Source organism: Lissotriton helveticus, chromosome 5_1, assembly GCF_964261635.1.
Source record: "Lissotriton helveticus chromosome 5_1, aLisHel1.1, whole genome shotgun sequence".
NCBI classification, from domain to species: Eukaryota; Metazoa; Chordata; class Amphibia; order Caudata; family Salamandridae; genus Lissotriton; species Lissotriton helveticus.
In genome coordinates this window covers 9,903,788-9,921,143 of record NC_136065.1, presented here as the reverse complement: position 1 = coordinate 9,921,143, position 17,356 = coordinate 9,903,788, and the positions used below count along the sequence as shown (strand labels likewise).

The following is a 17,356-nucleotide window of genomic DNA, read 5'->3' as shown; positions in this document are numbered from 1 at the left end:
AAAATGAGAAAATACTGGCATCTGATATCAGGAGATCCTGATATAGGAGAACTCGTTGGCAAACAACCCTCAATAACTCACAGAAAGAACACCTCTCTCCAAGATCTCCTTGTGAGGAGTCATTTTCAAACCAAGCAACAAACGGACTGGCTGATGGACCAACGAAAAGGATTCAAACCCTGCACATCCTGCAAAGCATGTAATATCAGTTAAAGCATGAAGAGCATTGAAGAACCTGATGGTAAAGTCATGCAAATTGATCAACATATCACCTGCACCTCTAAAAATGTTGTGTATGTGATAGAATGCAGATGTGGCATGAGATACATTGGCAGCACAACGTGCATGCTGAAAAAAAGAATCCTGGAGCATATCCGAGCAGTGAAAAAGTCAAATATGTTATACGCAACTGCCAAACATATAAGTACTTGTCAGAATGGAGACTGGAGAGAGATGAAGTTTTATGGGTTGAAAATGCTGTCAAAAATGGAAAGAGGGGGGGATGCTGTCCGCAGACTACGTCAAATGGAGTCCCGCTTTATCATCCGACTTCGAACCAAAAACCCGAGAGGCATGAACTTTGGAGAAGACCTTCACATACATCTGGAGTAACTGTGCAAAAGACCATCAGAACTCTAATTAACAGTAGGGTACTAAACCCGACACTGAAGAGAAGTTGAAATATGGAACTAATCCTCTACTTAATCACGAACTAAAAACTTTGCCCTTGTGAATCAACATGCGCGGCAACATACTATATAATGGAAAAAAAACACACCAGTCTTTCTTTTTGTTTAATTATTTTTTCATAATTTTGTTCCAAACTACGTGTCCCATAATGCCACCTTAGGGCTAATATGGGCCAGTATTTAAATGGAAATTGTAGAAGGACTTACTGACCGCGAACAAAGCCTTTTCTGGCTGAAACGCGTCGGTGGGGTGAAGCGCTAATTAAAAAGGCTTCAGTAGAGTATCCGGTTGTGCCGCCTCCTATGTTTTATAACATAGTTAGAAATATATACAAAAATACTCTTGAGAACATGATCTGTATCGTCTGCCCTCACCAAACTCGGTGGTCTAAGTTAGCGTGAACAAAAATATGTACAAGTGTTCCAACACCTCACCATATGTGTCAAGCATTTTTTACACATTTCGTGGTCATGCCCCTGATTGACATGCACCCACTAGTTAAGTGCAAGGTAAATCCACTAAAATGCTCACTCCAACTACTATTTCCAATCCTCTGATCCTACACAAGACAGATCAAAACCACAACTATTTACTAAACATATAACCAATTGTGTCACTGCCCATCCAACATATTTGCTCAACCGGTAGCTCTATCTTACCTTCTGCCTCTTTTTAATGAAAAACACTAGATACAAATGTACAGAAGAATCTATTTAAAGTCCACATTAAAAGTCCACATTTGTAAAGCGCACAATCACCCGTAAGGGTCTCTAGGCGCTGGGGGCCGTCGGGAAGATTAAGCGAGCTATTGCCCAGAGTCACATGGTGCTGGGCTAACCTGCCGCCGGAGCCGGGGATCGAACCGTGGTCCCCAGATTCCAGCGTCAGTCGCCCTGGCCGCGGCGCCACACCTCTCCCCTAGTTAGTGTAATCTCAGTTCCAGATAAATTGCTATATGCATCCATCCACACTAATAATGCCGCTTGTACTTACGATTTTGATGTAATCACGAAAGCGCATAAAATCGCCCTCATCAACTCTGTTCAGACAAAACAACAAAGTATCATTCAGAATCCCATTCGTTTCCAGTCCGGCCCTGGGCTAATACTGGGTTAATACTGTCAGGGAGCCTAACAGCGGGGTAATAGCCAACCCGCTGTGCCTCTGCATGGGTTGAGGTCTGATTGAGGGACTAACTTGAGGAACGTGTCTTCTTGAAACTGGGACTTGGGCCCCCCTCCACTCGGGTCCCCCTTGCTAGAACCATAGCAGTGAAGCCAGGGGAAGAGCCCCCCTAAAGTGGCACCTTTCATGCCGTGGCCAGGTGGCCTCACTGTCGCCTTGGTGCGGGGCCCCAAGCTGGAGGGCTGACTGTGGGGCCCTGGGCAGCGCCCACACTGCGCATGCCTAGCACCAGCCCTGTTAAACAAAAACAGTTGGCTCTGTTGGGGTTCACAAATTACTTTGAAAGTAACACAAGTATTACTTCTAGCAAGTATCAACTATTTAAGGAAGAAAGGAAATCACATAACACACACCAAAGTATAGAATTGAATGCTATATTTAAATAAAAGTCAACTATTCAAGGCTGTCGCAATTTACAAATCAATTGCAAAAAGGAATAGGTGACAGTGGTGAAAGAGTGACATGGGGTGAATGGTGACATAAACAGTACACTACATACAAGACAAATCAACGTGAGAACTGGGAAGGAGAGAAGACTTCTGTTTGTCCTTATCATTTTTGCACAAACGCTGCACGGTCCATCAATGATTTAAAATATGATTATGGGTGTTGTGTAGACATATCAAGTGCGTCAACGTTTCGACCCTGCCAGTGCGCATTTGTATGAAGTGCGTCAAGGCGGGTCTTCTTCAGGACAGGAGAGGGGAAGGTAGCCAGGTTGTAGATACTGTAGTCTCTACACAGGTAGACTGCTTCTTATTCAATTGAAGGTATTCTAATTTCAATGGTTTCAGTTCTCCTCTTTGAGGTAGGAGCCTTGTTATTATTATCGTATTTGGACTTCCACCCGTCGGTGGAGTCCTAGTGGGCAGCCAGTCAAGTCGTTTTGACAGATCTGACATCCGTGCGGCACTCACTCCAGCCCTGATCATGACACAGGCTTCTAAGCACTAACGGAGCTGAGGAAAGGGAAGGCAGAAAATACGTTTTTTTGTAGTTTTATATAACGCGAAATCGCCCAGAGGGAGCGCTTTACACGGGCAGCAGGTCCATCACACAAGGACACCTTCATACTGTGGACATTAAATGATTTGCCCAGAATCACATGATGTTGAGCCAAGGCTGGAACTCATACCTGGTCCCCAGTTCTAAAGTCGGCAGCTCTGGCCATAACGACATATCCTCTCCTGAGCCAATAACAGCGAGGGCTTCTAGGCGCTTTTAGAGTCAGAGTACAGGTCGTGGTTACCAAAGCAACAGAAACAAAGGGAGCAAAAACAAACAAAGGTAGAGGGTGGTGAAACCCCGGTGCAGACTCTTCACTGGTCTGCAACCATCGCACACAAGAACTCTCTCCGACTCACCACTTCCAGCACACCCGACTCCTCGACCCCCACGGACCATTTCCAGATCCAGACCAACCCAAGCACAACCCTACGTGGCCCCCTCGCCTACAGGCCTCCCGGACCCCGCACCAAGTTTACCACATCCATCACCGACCTCATCACACCCCAAGCCATCGCCTACCTTATGCTCGGAGACCTGAACTTCCACCTCGACAACCTCAGCGATACCCAATTCCGCCGATCTCCTGGACAACCTCGCCAACATCGGACTGAAGCAGCTTGTCACCACCCCCACGGACAAGACAGGACACACTCTTGACGCCATTGTCACAGGAGGAAACAACATCCACTTCAACCATACCACGCAACTCATCTGGACAGACCTCCACTTCTCCTTATCCAGAACTACAGCACACAAGCCTACCCCATGCCCTCCACACAGAGATCACCTCAACTCCACCCTCAATCATGCCCCAGCCCACCATGACGGATGCCAACACTGCAGCCCGCGGACTCTGCAGATGGATCACCAACTGCGCAGACAAGCTCGCCCCCTCCGGAACTCCAACAAACAGCGCCCCACGAAAGCCACCTGGTTCACCACCAACCTCCAAGATTCCAGAAGAAAACCCCAGAATCACGGACCAACTACAAGAACGCCATGACAGAATAACACCAACGCATAAGATCCACCAAAAGGTACTTCATTCAGAACAAGATCCTCGCCAACTCCAACAACCCCAAGGAACTCTTAAGCATCATACAGGAATTCACCAAACCCCGCAGCGAAACCTCAGACGTCACGCCCTCCCAAGACCTCTGCAACAAACTCGGCTCCCACTTCCATCTCATGATCAAGTCCCTAAACGACAATTTCAACTAACAGACTCTACACACTGATACCTCTTCCACCTCCAGCCAGCCTACCATCTCTGCCTGGACCCCGGTCAATACAGAAGACACCGCCAGAACCATGAAGAGCATTCACTCAGGGGCCCCCATGGACTGCTGCCCGCCACACATCTTCCACAAAGGCACCTCAGCCAACGCACCCGAACTACAATGGATCATCAACACCACCTTCAAAACCGGCACATTCCCGGTTGACTGGAAATGTGCAGAAGTCAAACCCCTCCTCAAGAAGCCCTCTGCTGACCCGACAGACCTCAAAAACTACAGACCCATCTCTCTCCACCCCTTCGCAGCGAAAGTAATGGAGAAAATCGTCAACACTCAGCTCACCAATGTCATCGAATCGAACCACATCCTTGACACCTCCCAATCCAGCAACCACAGCATCGAGACCACCCTTCTAGCCGCCACAGACAACATCCACATGCTCCTCGACCAGGGCCACACAGCAGCCCTAATCCTACACGACCTCTCCGCAGGCATTGACACCATCTCCCACAGCACACTCACCGCCAGACTTCACGACGCCGGCGTTCGAGGGACCGCCCTCGACTGGATCCGCTCCTTCCTCATCGGTCGTACACAGAGAATCAGACTTCCGCCCTTCCTCTCAGAACCCACAGAGATCACCTGCGCAGTACCCCAAGGATCGTCACTCAGCCCACGCTCTTCAACATCTACATGGCCCCCGTCGCCACATTGTAAGACAACAAGCTCTCAACATAGTCCCCTACACCGACGACACAAAGTGCATCCTCTCCCTCACAATGGATTCCGACACCACCAGACTCAGCTTCCAGGAAGGAACGAAAGGCATTGCTTCCTGGATGAGCAACAGCTGCCTGAAGCTCAACTCAGAGAAGACGAAAGTTGTAGGAGAGTAGGATCTGCTTACTATGGGTACCCCCACTTTTTGCTGGTGTTTGACTGTTTTTCGACTTTAATCTAGCTGGGGCCCTGCTATCCAGAACCCCAGCCTAGCTGCTTCCTCTCTAAATTGATTGCATGTACTATAGGTACACTCCAGTTTGGTTACTGGTGTACCCTTGTGAGTCCCTAGTATATGGTACACTAGGTACTAAGGGCATAGGTACCCCAGAGGCCTGCCAGGGCCTGTATTATGCCACCCCTGGGAAGCCTTCCAAAATGACACCACAGGACTGCTACTGCAGCCTGGGTCAGGTGGTGTATGCACCCCTTACTGAGATATAGGCTTCCTATATCTACCTTAAATCCCTACAGATAGAGACCTATCAGTCAACCCTGTGGCACATTTGGTGTCTCTGTGCATAACTCAGTTCAAAAAGGTTGCAGGGGCTACCAGCCCCTGCTCAGGCGCGAAACTGGACAAAAGGAATGGGTGTAGCCACCCCTCTTCCCAAACACTCCTGTAGGTTGGTCCCCAGAGTTAGTCCAACTTTGACGCTCTACTAAAGACTGGAGGACTGAAGAAATCTCCCTTGGGTCAAGGAGTCACTCCCCTGCTTGGCAGGTAGCAACGGAACATTTGCCGGTCTGCATCTCCGAAGCTCCCGACGGACTCCGAAGTACCTGCAGCCCAGGAAGAGGATTTCCAGACTTCTCAGAGGCCAACCCGAAGCCCCAGCCAAGCTGAGACCCACAGCCCTCGTGAGTGATGTGGAACCGGAACTCCTGGACACCGTGCACATTTGCTAGTGCCATGACTTCTCGACATCTCTTGAAGTTGTGCTTTGGGTTACTTGTAGCGCAAGCCCTAAGCACCATCTGTACTGAAGATTGTGGGCCTGCATTTCAGCTCGAGGCTCCTTTGCAATCCCTAGTCAGTCAACTGGTGGGTCCCTGTGAAGGAAACTCTGATTTTCCTTGGGCTTCCCGGGTTGTTCCTGACGTGCCCTGACTACCTACTAAGTGGTGAGTCCCTCAGACCTTGCTGGTCCGCACCAAAGCATTTCTTTACTTTCTGCGTGGGTTGCTGTTGCCAAGGCTTGTTGGATCCAGTCCTAGCACCGACTCAGCAGCACTCGACATCCTTTGTGGGACAGCTCGATTCCAGATCCTGGTCGTTGTCAACGCCTCCTGATCCTCGTAGCTGAAGAGTCAAGCTTCACCTTCTTCACCAGAAATCTCCCGACATCGGTGGGCATCCGCCTATCGTGCTCCTGGTCACTGGCTAGTGACCCATACTCTGTCCCCTCTGCTTTCAGGTTCTTCTCATCTTTGATCCAAGCTTGGATCACCTCAGACACTTTTCTCTAAGACGGCAGCAGCACTTTGAAGCAGATCGCCATTGGAAACGACGATGATTCCCAAAGCCAAAAGACACCTATGCACCCGGCTTCTCTGGGTGAGGTAACTCGAGTACTCTGGTGCTCCCGTAGGTGTTGGCTCTAAAACCCCTTAAGTCTAAAGGGGTTTGCTCAAAGTCCTCCTCTAAGTGTCCCTTTTCTTTAAATTTCCAACTGCAACTTTCCATATTGAAGTTAACGGCGATCTGTGGCTGTGTTTAGACACTGCACGCGTCCACCGTGGGTCCCCTGTGTCACTGCCTTGGGTGGTTCCTGGTGGTTCCAGCACTTCTACAGGCTCTAGACCTTGTGTCTAGTCAAGTTGTGGTTCCTATACCACTTTCTTAATACATGGTTTGGTACGCCCCCTAGGGCACAACTTATATTGTGCTTATTTACTGTGTGCTATTGAGTTTACTGGATGTACTTTTGCCTCTAGCCTCATAAAGAGACTAGTGGGATGTGTTTAGAATAAATACATATATTTTATATATACCTGGTGTGGTTCTCCTTAAATTTGGTCATTCACAAGATTATTGACTGGTTAAACAAGCTGCTTTACGTTCCTCCAAGACTTAGCCTGAAGGCTGCTCCCCATAGCTACCACTAGGATAGCTTTCTACAAAGGTTGTCTTAACCTATCATCAATAAGGGTTGTTTGGACTGGTGCAAGGTGCCCACTAGAATAGTGGACAGCATATGCCAGGCCAACTTCTCACAGTCCTCATCCTGGGCCCACACCATCCGCCGGGAACAACACATGGTGACCCACCGCCCTCGGCAACCCCCCCACTCCGACGGACCACGCCCATAACCTCGGTATCATACTCGACTCATCCCTCAGCATGACCAGACAGGTCAACGAGGTCTACTCCGCAAGCTTCAATACCCTCCGCAAGACCTTCAAATGGATCCCCCCCCCACCGAGTCCAGAAAGACCGTCACCCGTGCACTCTTACCAGCAGACTGGACTACGGGAATGCCCTCTACGCCGGAATCAACAAGTCCCTACTCCGAAAACTCCAGACCAATCAAAACTCCGCCGCCAGACTCGTCCTTGGTATCCCGCGACAGGACCACATCACCCAGCGCCTACGAGAACTCCACAGGCTCCCCATCGAAAAGAGAGTGACCTTCAAGCTACTCCCCCACGCCTACAAATCCCTCCACAACATCGGATCCCAGCACCTCAACGATAGAGTCTCCGTCTACGCACCCAAGAGAACCCTCGTCCCTACTGACCTCGCCATGGCCATTTGCCGCAACCGCAGAGCCAGAATGGGCGGAGCCTACTCGAACACGCAGCGAAAACCTGGAACGAGCTCCCGCTTAGCATCAGACTTTCCACTACTCTGAATACCTTCAGGAAGAGCCTAAAGACCGGGCTCTTTGGGCGAGATGTAGTCTCGCGATGCTGCACGACTCCCCACCCCCTCCCCCCCTGAGACCCTCAAGGGTGAGTAGCGCGCTTTACAAATCACTGATTGAGGCTTGGCCACGAGGGCTTCTAAGCACTGTGAAAGAGGATCAGGACAGGAATGGCACTTCCGGCTCCTCTGAACTTTTACTCCGTTGAGCTGCTTCCAGCGAGGCTCTACCTGGAGAGTGATGACGCGCTGCAGTTCTGCCTTCTGATTGGTGGGTTCTCCCTCAGTCTCCAAGTCTTGGGTCGGGCTGAGCTCTGCGAAGTTCTCATCAGAGCCCCCCCCCCCAACGCCTCCGTTTCTGGGAAATCAGCCCCTCTCCAGTCACAGAGGCGCTATCCGTCCGCTGGTTGGCGCTAGAGCACCGCAGGGGAAGCGGAAAACATTCATCCTCCCAGTGCTGTCACCAGAGCGGGGAGGGGGTTTCCAGACACTTACATCAGTAATGACTCAGGCTTCTAAGCACTAACAGAGCTGAGGGAAGAGAAAGCAGAAACTCATGTATTTTGCAGTTCGTATATAGCGCGAAACCGACCCAAAGGAAGCGCTTTCCACGAGCGCCGGTCACATTACAATGAGTCACTTTCATGTCACAGACAAGGGAGGTGAAGTGATCTGTTCAGAATCACAGGGTGCGGAGCGGACGCTGGGATTCCGAACATGATTCCACAGGACAAAGTCGGCAGCTCTGCCCGTAATGGCGCACCCTCTCCCAGCCAATAATAACAGCGAGTGCTTCGAGGCACTTTAGAGTCTGAGCACAGGCAGCGCCCATCACAAGGAGCGATACAGATACAGAGAGAGAGAGAGAGGGTCAAAACTGGAGGAAGGAATAACACAAGGGGGGGGGGATGAAATCACTGTGGAGACTCTTCACTGTGGTCTGCAAGAAGGATAGGCAAGGGGGCTTCTAAGCACTGGGTAAAAGGTCAGAGGGGAACTAGAAAAAAAGACAACGAAACTTCTGTCTCTTTACTTTCACTTTCACTTTTCCTTGCTCCATCTAGCTCCTCGCACCGAAGCTCTACCTGGAGAGTGATGACGCGCTGCTGTTCTGCCTTCTGATTGGTGGGTTCCGCTCTCCCTCCAAGCCTTGGGGGGGGGCTCAGCTCAGATCTTGTGAAGTTCTCACCGGAGCTCGTCCTCACCTCCAGGCTGTGGTTATTGCCCCCTCGGTGACGTCACTGTGCCCCCTCATCATGACCTGCTGTGCCCCCCTCCTCCTGCTCCTGGGGGGACTCTGTCTGCAGCCGGCCCGGGCAGGTGAGTGACCTTAGGGGGGGGGGGGAATAGGGAGGGGGGCTCCACTGGGGTGTGTGAGGGCTGTGTGTGAGGATCAGTGACACGGGGTGAGGGCTGTGTGTGGGGATCAGTGTAACACAGGGTGAGGGCTGTGTGTGGGGATCAGTGTAACACAGCGTGAGGGCTGTGTGTGGGGATCAGTGTAACACAGGGTGAGGGCTGTGTGTGGGGATCAGTGTAACACAGGGTGAGGGCTGTGTGTGGGGATCAGTGTAACACAGGGTGAGGGCTGTGTGTGGGGATCAGTGTAACACGGGGTGAGGGCTGTGTGTGGGGATCAGTGTAACACAGGGTGAGGGCTGTGTGTGGAGATCAGTGTAACACGGGGTGAGGGCTGTGTGTGGGGATCAGTGTAACACAGGGTGAGGGCTGTGTGTGGAGATCAGTGTAACACGGGGTGAGGGCTGTGTGTGGGGATCAGTGTAACACAGGGTGAGGGCTGTGTGTGGAGATCAGTGTGACACAGGGTGAAGGCTGTGTGTGGGGATCAGTGTAACACAAGGTGAGGGCTGTGTGTGGGGATCAGTGTAACACGGGGTGAGGTCTGTGTGTGGGGATCAGTGTAACACAGGGTGAGGGCTGTGTGTGAGGATCAGTGTAACACGGGGTGAGGGCTGTGTGTGGGGATCAGTGTAACACGGGGTGAGGGCTGTGTGTGGGGATCAGTGTAACATTGGGTGAGGTCTGTGTGTGGGGATCAGTGTAACACAGGGTGAGGGCTGTGTGTGGGGATCAGTGTAACACAGAGTGAGGGCTGTGTGTGGGGATCAGTGTAACACGGGGTGATGGCTGTGTGTGGGGATCAGTGTAACACGAGGTGAGGGCTGTGTGTGGGGATCAGTGTAACACGGGGTGAGGGCTGTGTGTGGGGATCAGTGTAACACGGGGTGAGGGCTATGTGTGGGGATCAGTGTAACACAGGGTGAGGGCTGTGTGTGGGGGTCAGTGTAACACGGGGTGAGGGCTGTGTGTGGGGATCAGTGTCACATGGGGTTAGGGCTGTGTGTGGGGATCAGTGTAACACAGAGAGGGCTGTGTGTGGGGATCAGTGTAACACGGGGTGAGGGCTGCGTGTGGGGATCAGTGTAACACGGGGTGAGGGCTGTGTGTGGGGATCAGTGTAACACAGGGTGAGGGCTGTGTGTGGTGATCATTGTAACACGGGGTTAGGGCTGTGTGTGGGGATCAGTGTAACACAGAGAGGGCTGTGTGTGGGGATCAGTGTAACACGGGGTGAGGGCTGTGTGTGGGGATCAGTGTAACACGGGGTGAGGGCTGTGTGTGGGGATCAGTGTAACACGGGGTGAGGGCTGCGTGTGGGGATCAGTGTAACACGGGGTGAGGGCTGTGTGTGGGGATCAGTGTAACACGGGTGAGGGCTGTGTTCAAGTTCAAGTTCAGAAATTTGTATAGCGCACTACTCACCCAGAGGGTCTCAAGGCGCTTGAGGGAGGGGGGAGGGGAGGGAGGGTACTTTACCTATCGAATATCCAAGTTTTTAGTTGCTTTCTGAAGGAGAGGTGGTTCTGTGTAAGGCGGAGGTGGGTGGGGAGAGAATTCCAAGTTTTGGCCGCTAAGAAGGAGAAGGATCTACCCCCCAAGGTTGGTCTGTGGATGCGCGGAATTGCGGCGAGGGCTTGATTGGACGATCGTAGTTGTCGGGTGGGGGTGTAAAAGGACAGGCGCGTGTTGAGGCATTTGGGTCCTAGGTCGTAGAGGGCTTTGTGTGCGTGGGTGAGGAGACGGAACGTTATTCTCTTATTGACGGGGAGCCAGTGGAGGTCTTTCAGGTGACCGGAAATGTGATCTTGGCGGGGGATGTCTAGTATGAGTCTGGCTGAGGCGTTTTGGATGCGTTGGAGTTTTTTCTGTAGTTTAGCTGTGGTTCCGGCGTAAAGGGTGTTTCCGTAATCCAGTCGGCTTGTGACTAGTGTGTGGGTGACCGTTTTTCTTGTTTCGGTGGGGATCCAATGGAAGATTTTTTTGAGCATGCGTAGGATGTTGAAGCATGATGATGAGATGGCGTTGACTTGTCTGGTCATCGAGAGGGAGGAGTCCAGGATGAAGCCCAGGTTACGTGCGTGGTCAGTTGGTATGGGTGCGGTTCCCAGGGCCGGTGGCCACCATGAGTCGTCCCAAGCAGAGGGGGATGATCCTAAGATGAGGACTTCCGTTTTGTCCGAGTTCAGTTTTAAACGGCTGTTCTTCATCCACTCGGCTACATCTTTCATCCTTCGTGTAAGTTGGTTTTGGCGGTGTTTGGGTCTTTGGTGAGGGAGAGTATCAGCTGGGTGTCGTCTGCGTAGGAGATGATGTTGAGGTTGTGTTGGGGCGCGATGGATGCGAGGGGACTCATGTATACGTTGAAGAGGGTGGGACTGAGTGATGATCCTTGTGGTACGCCGCAGATGACTTCGGTGGCCTCTGATCTAAAAGGGGGGAGGCGGACTCTCTGGGTTCTTCCGGCAAGGAACGAGCTGATCCAGTCCAATGCTTTCCCTTGTATTCCGAAGTTGCTGAGGCGTTGTATGAGGGTGCTATGACAGACTGTGTCGAAGGCTGCGGAGAGGTCAAGTAGGATGAGGGCAACTGTTTCTCCGTTGTCCAGTAGTGTTCGAATGTCGTCTGTTGCTGCGATGAGGGCGGTCTCGGTGCTGTGTTTGGCTCGGAAGCCGGACTGTGAGGGGTCGAGGGATTTGTTGGATTCGAGGAAGGTGGCGAGCTGATTGTTGACGGCTTTCTCAATGACTCTGGCAGGGAATGGGAGGAGCGAGATGGGGCGGTAGTTCTTAAGTTCAGTGGGGTCTGCTGTGGGTTTCTTCAGAAGGGCGCTGAGTTCGGCATGTTTCCAGCTTTCCGGGAAGGTAGCGGAGTTGAGGGAGCAGTTGATGACGTCTCGGAGATGGGGTGGGATGATGGAGTCTGCTTTGTTGAAGATGTGGTGGGGACATGGGTCGGTTGGTGATCCTGAGTGGATGGAGTTCATCAGGCGGATGGTGTCTTCGGTGGTGATTGGGTTCCAGGCGCAAAGGTTGATGGAGGGGGGTTTTGGTTCGGAGGTGGGTGGAGCGGATTGGTCTCCGGACTGGTTTTCAAAGCTGTTATGTATGTCGGCGATTTTGTTGTGGAAGAATGAGGCTAGGGAGTCGCAGAGGACTTGGGAGGGAGTGATGTCGTTGGTGCCGGCGGTGGGGTGGGTAAATTCTTTGACGATGTTGAATAGTTCCTTGCTGTTGTGGGCGTTGTTATCAAGTCGATCCTTGAATGCTGATTTCTTGGTGGATCGGATCAGTTGGTGGTATTTGCGGGTGGCGTTCTTGAAGGTGGTCAGGTTGTCAGTGGTTGGGTTTTTTCTCCAGGCTTTCTCGAGGGTGCGACAGATCTTCTTGGATTTCTTAAGGTTATCGTTGAACCAGGGGGCTTTTTTGCTACCATGTTTGATTTGATGGTTTTTCAGGGGTGCTAGTTCGTCGGCGCTGTGGGTGATCCATTGTGTGAGGTTGGTGGCTGCTTGGTTTGGGTCTGATGATTTGGCAGGAGGGTTTTGGTGAAGTGATGTGATGAGCTGGTCGGTGGTAATTTTGTTCCAGTTTCTTCGGGGAACTGGTTGTGGGAGGTTGTGGGTTGTGGTCTTTTTGTAGTTGAAGTGAACGCAGCTGTGGTCCGTCCAATGGAGAGCTGTGGTGTGGTTGAAGGAGATGTGCTTGCTGGAGGTGAAGATTGGGTCGAGTGTGTGTCCGGCATAGTGGGTGGGGGTATCAACAAGTTGTTCGAGTCCGAGGTTGGCCAGGTTGTCCAGAAGGGTGGTGGTGTTGCTGTCGTTTTTCTTTTCCAGGTGGAAGTTGAGGTCTCCCAGTAGAATGTAGTCCTTGGAGGGGAGGGCGTGTGGGCTGATGAAGTCGGTGATGTCTTCGCTGAATTGTGTGCGGGGTCCTGGTGGCCTATAGATGAGGGTGCCTCTGAGTGTGGTCTTGGGTCGGTGTGGATCTGGAAGTGAAGGTGTTCGGCGGTAGCGAGGTTGTCGTCGTAACTGGTCGTGATGCGGATGGTGTTCTTATGGACGATGGCGATGCCTCCTCCTGTTTGGTTGGTGCGGTCCTTTCGGATGATCTTGTAGCCGTCCGGGATGGCTATGGCGATGTCGGGAGCTGATGAGGCGTTCATCCATGTTTCAGTGTAATACAGGGTGAGGGCTGTGTGTGTGGATCAGTGTAACACGGGGTGAGGGCTGTGTGTGGGGATCAGTGTAACACGGTGTGAGGGTTGTGTGTGGGGATCAGTGTAATACAGGGTGAGGGCTGTGTGTGAGGATCAGTGTAACACGGGGTGAGGGCTGTGTGTGGGGATCAGTGTAACACGGGGTGAGGGCTGTGTGTGGGGATCAGTGTAACACGGGGTGAGGGCTGTGTGTGGGGATCAGTGTAACATGGGGAGGGCTGTGTCTGGGGATCAGTGTAACACGGGTGAGGGCTGTGTGTGGGGATCAGTGTAACACGGGGTGAGAGCTGTGTGTGGGGATCGGTGTAACACAGGGTGGGGCTGTGTGTGGGGATCAGTGGAACACAGAGTGAGGGCTGTGTGTGGGGATCAGTGTAACACAGAGTGAGGGCTGTGTGTGGGGATCAGTGTAACACAGGGTGAGGGCTGTGGGGGGCTCAGTGTAACACGGGGTGAGGGCTGGGTGTGGGGATCAGTGTAACACGGGTGAGGGCTGTGTGTGGGGATCAGTGTAACACGGGGTGAGAGCTGTGTGTGGGGATCGGTGTAACACAGGGTGGGGCTGTGTGTGGGGATTAGTGTAACTCAGAGAGGGGCTGTGCACACAGATCAGTGTGACACAGGGAGAGGTTGTGTGCTCAGATTAATGTAATACAATATTGAGTGTGTATGTGTGAATCAGTGTAGCACGCCACAACATGAGCCAAGTCACCAAAATACCATGCAAATCATACAACAAACACTCTTCAAGGCCAAAAAGTGTATTTCCTTAACATTTGGAAGTGTTTCAGTTAATACTTTACTTCAGGGGTTCTTAATCTTTTGACTTCTATCGACCCCATGAAGTCACTACTGGTAGCCCGGGCCACAAGCATAATCAGATTTTAAGATTCACCCGCCGAAAGCGCATTCGCTGTCGCTGCAGGGGCGTTGTTTACGATAAAGGTTTGAAGCCCACTGTTGCGTTCCATTCGTTGGTTTCATTGTCAATCTTAGTTGCTGCCTCCTAATTGGTTGTGTGATGGTACAGCGCTTGCCTGAACAATGCGTTCTCTGCCACAACTGTGTCTTTACCACGCGTGCCTTTTCCACGCGTGCCTTTACCATGCAATTTTGTGGTAAATACATGATGGGTAAAGGGACATGCAGGGTAAAGATCATACTCCTACCCCCTGCCCTGTAAACTGTCCCTGCCCTGAGCCCTACAAGTTAGAACCACGCCCCAAAAACGACCCCGACCCCAGCCCCTCCACCCTGAGCCCTAATAACTGTCACCTACATCCCTAAAGTACCCCGACCGAGCCCCCGCCCTGAGACCTAAAATTGTCCCCTGCCCTATAAACTGCCCCTTTTCCCCGGCTCCGCTCTTAGCCCTGAAAACTGTCCCCCCCACCATAAAAACTACCACGACCCCAGCCCCATCCGACCTGAGCCCTTAAAACTGTCCCCTACACCTGCTAACTACCCCAGCCCCATTGTCTTGAGCCCTAAAACAGCTCCCTGCCCTATAAATAACCCTGACCCCCCTCCTGAGTCCTAAAACCTACCCCCACCCCAAAAAGCTACTCCCACCTCCCCAAGACCTGGCCCCACCCCATTTACCTCACCGTGTCCTCTCCCGATCCTCCTTCCTCTTCCCGTCCCACCCATCTGCTCAGCAACTAGATCGCGTATTGCCTCAACCATGCATATGCGTGGTTAAGGCAAGCGTGGTACAGCTTACAGGGAAACAGCCCATGTTTTTAAGGCCGTTTCCCCTCCTAATTGGCCAATGAGTGCTGGGCGTCACTTCCTTATCTTTCTGTGAAGCATGGATGAAGTAGAGTGCTTCCTCTTGATTAGTGTCCCCCCGCTGATCGTGCTGTGAATGAGGAACTATTTCTCATCCCCTCTCACTCAACCCGTACGCTGTGTTGCTTCTTTCCCTCCCACCCACCCCTTGTTTGAGTTTCTCTCCCCGTCATGCTCCATCAGCCATATGTGTTTGCCTCTAACCCACACCTTTCCCCTTCTTTGCTTGCCCCCTCCCCCCAAAACAAGTTATGATGCGATGCCAGCACTGGGCGCATCTTGTACTTTCTTACCTTTCCTTCTAGCCACACTGCGCAGCCAAGCCGCTGGACAACATGACTAAAAGACATTGGCAAGTCAATGGTTCTCACATAGGGACTATTTGAACGGCAAAATACTACAAAAATGCAAAGAAGCATCCATCATACTCAAATCTTGTACTATTTTATTACATTTGCAAACAAAAACGAAATTTTAATGGGAATAGGCAAGATTTTCAACATGTGTTTTTATATGTAACAGACGCTGTTATGCTAGACTCCAACACGGACGTCTCCAAAAGGTTGATCGCAAGCTACCAATAGCTCTCTGGCTTTCATATGATAATTACCTGTCAGCGTGCGATGCTAGACTCCAGCACAGGTCGATCGTGAGCTACCAATAGCTCTCTGGCCTCACATGATAATTACCTGTCAGCGTGTGATGCTAGACTCTAGCACAGGTCGATCGTGAGCTACCAATAGCTCTCTGGCCTCACATGATCATTACCTGTCAGAGTGCGATGCTAGACTCCAGCACAGGTCGATCGTGAGCTACCAATAGCTCTCTGGCCTCACATGATAATCACCTGTCAGAGTGCGATGCTAGACTATAGCACAGGTCGATCGTGAGCTACCAATAGCTCTCTGGCCTCACATGATAATTACCTGTCAGCGTGTGATGCTAGACTCTAGAACAGATCGATCGTGAGCTACCAGTATCTCTCTGGCTCTCATATGATAATTACCTGTCAGAGTACGATGCTAGACTTCAGCACAGGCATTTCTAACAGGTCGATCGCAAGCTACCAATAGCTCTCTGGCTCTCACATGATAAGAGTGTGTCATCATGAGTGTGATGCTAGACTCTAGCAGAGGTGTCTCCAACAGGCCAATCGCGAGCTACCAGTAGCTCTCTGGCTCTCACACGACAATTACCTGTGTGAGACTCCAGCATGGGTGTCTCCAAAAGGTCGTTCGCAAGCTACCAATAGCTCTCTGGCCTCGCATGATAATTACCTGTCAGCGTGTGATGCTAGACTCTATCACAAATCGATTGTGAGCTATCAGTAGCTCTCTGGAATCACATGATAATTACCTGTCAGAGTGTGATGCTAGACTCTAGCAGAGGCGTTTCCAACAGGTTGATCGCGAGCTACCAGTAGCTCTCTGGCTCTCACACGACCATTACCTGTCTGTGATGCTAGACTCTATCACAGATCGATTGTGAGCTACCAGTAGCTCTCTGGCCTCTCATGATAATTACCTGTCAGACTATGATGCTAGACTCTAGCATATGCATTTCCAACAGGACGTTCATGAGCTACCAATAACTCTCTGGCTTCACATGATAATTACCTATCAAGAGTGTGATGCTAGGCTCTAGCACAGCCATCTCGAACAGGTCGATTACGAGCTACCAATAGCTCTCTGGCCTCACATGATAATTACCTGTTAGAGTGTGATGCTATACTCTAGAACAGATCGATCGTGAGCTACCAATAGCTCTCTGGCCTCTCATGATAATTACCTGTCATAGTGCGATGCTAGACTCTAGCACAGGTCGATTGTGAGCTACAAGTAGCTCTCTGGCCTCACATGATAATCACCTGTCAGAGTGCGATGCTAGACTATAGCATAGGCGTTTCCAACAGGACGATCACGAGCTACCAATAGCTCTCTGGCCTCACATGATAATTACCTGTTAGAATGTGATGCTAGACTCTAGCACAGGTCGATTGTGAGCTACAAGTAGCTCTCTGGCCTCACATGATAATCACCTGTCAGAGTGCGATGCTAGATTCTAGCATAGGCGTTTCCAACAGGACGATCACGAGCTACCAATAGCTCTCTGGCCTCACATGATAATTACCTGTCAGAGTGTGATGCTAGGCTCTAGCACAGCCATCTCAATCAGGTCGATTACGTGCTACCAATAGCTCTCTGGCCTCACATGATAATTA

The 17,356-nt window shown here is 51.3% G+C and overlaps 2 protein-coding genes across 5 annotated transcripts in view; both read left to right on the top strand.

Moving 5' to 3' along the window:
* LOC144754057 (saoe class I histocompatibility antigen, A alpha chain-like) overlaps positions 1-17,356 on the top strand; it is a 1,371,606-nt gene that overhangs the window by 627,550 nt on the left and 726,700 nt on the right. The window lies entirely within an intron of this gene.
* The window catches only part of LOC144754058 (class I histocompatibility antigen, Gogo-OKO alpha chain-like), a 538,990-nt gene continuing 529,118 nt past the window's right edge, over positions 7,485-17,356 (top strand). The window contains exons 1-2 of one of the 4 annotated variants that reach the window (XM_078641573.1): positions 7,485-7,793; positions 8,832-9,087. In XM_078641573.1, the coding sequence (XP_078497699.1) occupies positions 9,024-9,087 (64 nt within the window). In that variant the 5' untranslated portion in view covers positions 7,485-7,793; positions 8,832-9,023. Of the gene's footprint in view, positions 8,039-8,267; positions 8,540-8,831; positions 9,088-17,356 lie in introns of those variants that run through there. The other 3 variants (XM_078641574.1, XM_078641575.1, XM_078641576.1) reach the window with 3 other exon arrangements.